This window comes from Biomphalaria glabrata, chromosome 11 (assembly GCF_947242115.1).
Source record: "Biomphalaria glabrata chromosome 11, xgBioGlab47.1, whole genome shotgun sequence".
Classification (NCBI taxonomy): domain Eukaryota; kingdom Metazoa; phylum Mollusca; class Gastropoda; family Planorbidae; genus Biomphalaria; species Biomphalaria glabrata.
The window spans coordinates 12,448,118-12,452,865 of record NC_074721.1 but is presented as its reverse complement, the minus strand read 5'-3'; the positions used below and the strand labels follow the sequence as shown (position 1 = coordinate 12,452,865).

The window sequence follows — 4,748 nt, the reverse complement described above, 5'->3', positions numbered from 1 at the left end:
GCTCAGCATAGAAGTGTTCATGGAGGTGTGGCAGTGGAGACCGACACGTGTTGTCCTAGGAACTGATTATTGAACTATGCATGTTTCTCGGTTTCTCATTACGGACCTTGCACCCTTTGACTTATTTATTGATTCTTTGTAAACGATTTTTTTTCATAATTAAACAGTTGCTGTTTACTCCATCCTTATGTCTGAGTGATTGAATGAGACAGTTGGTCCGGGAAATCAAATCTGTTGTTTTATCAGCACTTGCAACCGGAACGTGTCTTCTTACTAATGTAACACTCAATCCCAATTTACCTATGTCTATTTAAAGGGTATGCCACCTGCTGCATGTTACAGTAACTGTCACTGTTTCATGGTGTGTGTGTACTACGACATACTTGCAAGTGAAAGGTATGTTCTTTTTACTTTCAAACATCATGATGATTAAAAACATTTTGACAATTCTTTTTTTTTTTACATTTTAAGAAAAACTAATTACAATTTTTTTTTACAAAGGTCTTTTTATAGCAGTCTCCATTGATGAAGCACTTATTGTGTTTATGCTGTTTTACTTTTCTGTCTTATCTTAGACTACAACAACGAATTTTTTAGCTTTTGTGCGTTTAGGAAAGAAAACTAAGCAATATCTTTTTTTCTACACCTCATGCACGAATGAAAATATGAATTCAACATTGTCGTTATCGTATTTAAAATCTTTCTAAATATATATAAACATAATGTAAAATTCCACCGACTCACTGAGTCATTGATTAAGAAATCTCTATAACTGTTGTACGGATCCGCAAAATTTTTTGTGCAGACGTTCCTTTTACCACCTAGATGATTTCTAAGAACCGGATTAGACATATTTGCATCCTGAAGACTGCTATTCGCAAAAAAAGATGCAAGCTTTTTATCAAACCTTTACCCCAAAAGTAGGCAGTCAACATATTTAGCACTTTTCAAAATGTATCAAACTCCTTGTTTTTAATTATTTTTTTTTCTTTTTCAATTGAGGAACTTATTTTTAAAATGCCTTTCGTCATTTCCGCTTCCTTTCATACGCAGACTTTAAAAAAAAAAACTAACTCTAATAGCATTAATGAGATAGATCTTAGTCTTTTTTTTTTTTTTTTTTGAGAGAGAGAGATAGCAAACAAAAACTTTGTAACACTATCAAAAAAACAACAACAACAAACAACCAAATCCTAATAGCTTTGAAAAGATAAATCTAGATCTACTGTCATTTCGCTACATTCAAAAGGGGTCAAATAAAACAGATTACTGTTAATGAAACCAAATGGATATTTCTTATAATTTAGAAAAAATAAATACAAAAATAAATGTAGAAAGGGGACAGTAAATCCCAAAATATAAGAACGTGTATGTGTCTGGGTCGAAAGTCTATGTGGGGAAAAACTACGATGAGAAAGTAAATAAAGCAAAATGGGGGTTCCCGAGAGAGAGAGGGAGAGAGCGGCCGAAAAAAAGGGTCTTTTCTGGCCATAATAAACAATATAATTCCTAGCAACAAATCAACGTGTGAAGCCGGTGTGTACTGCTAGTATAGTTATGAAAACAAAAGCTACTTATTTTAATCCAGAAGGTGCTCTTTGTTATGTTGCGGCCCCCTAAAGGATAAAAGTCATTGCTAGCTGGGTATGGTCTGTCTGTCCGTCCGTCAGTCTGTCTGTCTGTCTGTCCGTCCGTCGCTAACAGAGTGGTTACCGCGTTAGCTTGAGAAGACTGAGAAGGCTTTAGCCTACAAGTTCAAATTCAGGTCTTAGCTTTTTAAAAAAAAATACATTTAGAAAAAACAATCAACCAAATACCCCGTTCTTTCTACCCCTTTCCAAAAGGTCCAGAGAAGTGATAGGATCATAGCGTATTGAGAACGCTAAAGGATAAAATTGCGCTAAACAAAAACAATTGGAAACAGATATTTCTAATCGCAGAGATTTATAATTATTAGTTTAGATCTGTTAGAAATTTAATTACATGACTGATCCAAACTAGTTGATACACATTAGTGGAGCTTTTTTTTTTTCTTTTTTTTTTTTTTAAGTATTTTAAAAAATTTTGCTTGTTTCGTTTTATTTACAAAACAAAAGCCTTGAAATACGAATTGCTCCTTTAGAAACACAGCAAGATGTACATTCCAGCTTTTCAACTTCTCCTGTTCGGAACTTTGTGTGTCGTAGTGTCCTCAGGTAAATATTGACCAGAGATTTATTATAGGCCTACTTACCTCATGTCAGCGCTAACTAAGGTAGAGTAAATAAAAGTTCATATTTGTATATTGTATTGATGAAGTTAGATGAAGTACAAGCTTTGTGAACAGGTTGCCTGAATCAGCCATGAAAACCAAAAATTAAGCAGAGTTTAGTTTATTTTTAACACGCATGTCTAATTGACACATGAATACGCGTAAATTAGTTTGTTTGTTTTTTTAATTACCCTTAAGGTTAACATGAATGTCTTTCTCTAATTTGTATCATAATATCAGTTTAAATACAATTAAAATGATACAATCAATGCATTGCGTAACATTTAAGTATAACTGGCTAAATGTCTTTCGTACTGTTGTCAATTTCTTTTTAACACTTTCGTTGTTTTATTTAGAGAGTAAACCTGAAAATACATTATCAGTACTATGTGACGATTTAACAAAGCAAATGCACTTTTCTGCTCTTTTTCAGATATTAATGTAATTTTGGATAACACAAAAGTTTTGGCTAAAGGAACATTCACCAATAAGTTGTATTATATTTCCAAGTCAGCAGTATCCGGCTTTACCCAAGCCAAGGACTGGTGTGCTGCAAACGGGGAAGGTTACCCTGCAGAGATAGAAAGTCTTGAAGAGTTTGCATTCCTGGAATCGCTAGTCAAACCAAACAGTGGCCTTAGAGTGTTCATTGCAGGCACGGACGCTCAGAAAGACGGCACTTGGGTCAGTCAACGAACTGGCACACAACTGAATGTTTTTGATTGGTCAGCTGGAGAGCCTAACAATTACAGTGGGCCAGAAGAGTGTCTTGAGATGATGACTGACAGGGCTGGCAAGTTGAATGATATTCCATGCAATAACCCATTGGGAACTTTTAATGCCTTGTGTGAAAAAGATTTGTTCTAAATAATTATTATTTATTTTTTAATAAATTTCAGTTTACCAACATTTCTAGTTGTCATTCAATATTGTACTTGTTTATGTAGAATTTTGTTATAAATTAATTAACAGACTTCCAAACAATAGAAAACATTAATAGTACGAAATTAAAATTTTATACCGGACTAGTAGTATCTGTGAAATCGTAAACACTATGAATATAATAATGTCATTAAAGCAAGCTGCATTGTCTTAAAAAATGATGACGGTCCAACTAGATTTTTTCCCGTGTGGCAAACGATTTAGTAATTCTTTTCTCAGCGATACATATCAACTGTTTTACGGAAATCGTTAGAGCCGTTTTTGAGATTCGCGTTCAGGTTCCTCCACCATCCATGAAGTTCTGAATACAAGAGATATATTGTAAAAACAAAATTGTTGTAAACAAATTATTAGACAAGCCTGTAGAGAAAACAAAAGTAGGTTTTTATAATTCTATATGTACTTTACAGTCATCTTCGAGCCCATAGGATTTGAGAAATGTCCTCATCTTCGATGACGAAAGAGGAGCTATGTACTAATGTACTAATATATATATTTCATGTTCGTAGCCGAGAGAGGGTTCGGGGTTCAAACCCCTACCCCGAATGGCTAAATTGTTTGCTTAAGACGGACCATCCATTATTTTTTTTTTACAATAAATGGGTCACATTTTAATTATTCTTAAATAATTTTTAGTCCGTGATTTCTAGTATCTGTTAGACCAGAGGTTCTCAAACTTTTTGGATCCGGTGACCCCGTTATAGACTCACAATTTCCCCTAGGATCCCTAAGTGAAAATGATGAGATGCGTTGCGGCAATGAATCCACGTTCTGCATAACAAAAAGACGGGAACTTCTTTACAATGATCCGTAATGTAAAATTGTGGTATCCTTAACTAAACTGTTTAGGGTGAGTATCTAAGGCATTACTGCATTTCGCAGTTGTTTCGCTGCCTTAGCGTTTTGGGACTAGAACTTTCAATTTGTCTTTTCTTATGTCTCTACAGAGAGTTAGTATGGGATTGGTCTGGAAGTCTACGCTGGTGACTAGAGACAGCAGTGTGTTGTGTTGTGGTTTCGAACATTAATGTGCACGTTGTGGGACAGCAAGGTGTAGAATTATTGTTTAGTTAATAGATCCACAATATAGAATGTTCATCATAACTTAAATTCATATCATTAAACATTTACATTGTCAACAGTGAGTCACTTATTTATTGCAAGCACGAAGGTGCCTGGTTGAATGTCAGGGGCCCGGGCAAACGAGCTAAGGCCTTAACCGCTCGCGATTTACACGTATTGATCATTACATTGTTCTGATCAATTCAAACAGACTTTTTAAAACTTCATTCATTTTCAAACAGGCTTTTAATAGATATAATATTTCAGAATAAGAAATCATTACAAACATATTTTTACATTTCACACTATACTTTGAATATATGTTTTCGGTGTTACCAGGGTTTGGTATTTTTTACAAATAAAATCACGGTTATTTATTTATTTTTTTTATAATGCTTAATGAAAATGCTGACTGGAAAATTCATTTATTGTTTACATTTCCTAGGTATGGCCTACATTTGGCTTAGCTAAGTGCTAATTCTTCATTTATTTC

General features: G+C 34.2%; 1 protein-coding gene across 2 annotated transcripts; it reads left to right on the top strand.

Annotated features, from left to right (window-relative positions):
- Positions 1-316: 316 nt before the first annotated feature.
- Positions 317-4,332, top strand: LOC106063213 (C-type lectin 37Db-like). 2 transcript variants are annotated; one of them, XM_056004863.1, is made up of 3 exons: positions 317-396; positions 2,097-2,195; positions 2,685-4,332. In XM_056004863.1, the coding sequence occupies exons 2-3, from the start codon at positions 2,135-2,137 to the stop codon at positions 3,116-3,118; spliced, it is 495 nt and encodes a 164-aa protein (XP_055860838.1). In that variant the 5' UTR covers positions 317-396; positions 2,097-2,134; the 3' UTR covers positions 3,119-4,332. The 2 variants fall into 2 exon arrangements, with proteins under 2 accessions (XP_055860838.1, XP_055860839.1); XM_056004864.1 differs by having other exon boundaries at positions 322-396; positions 2,123-2,195.
- Positions 4,333-4,748: the final 416 nt, after the last annotated feature.

Excerpts from the sequence above, each read along its gene's own strand:
- LOC106063213 (XM_056004863.1), top strand. The coding sequence starts at position 2,135 with ATGTACATTCCAGCTTTTCAACTTCTCCTGTTCGGAACTTTGTGTGTC. Across the intron at positions 2,196-2,684 it reads GTGTGTCGTAGTGTCCTCAG|ATATTAATGTAATTTTGGAT; the intron begins GTAAATATTGAC and ends GCTCTTTTTCAG.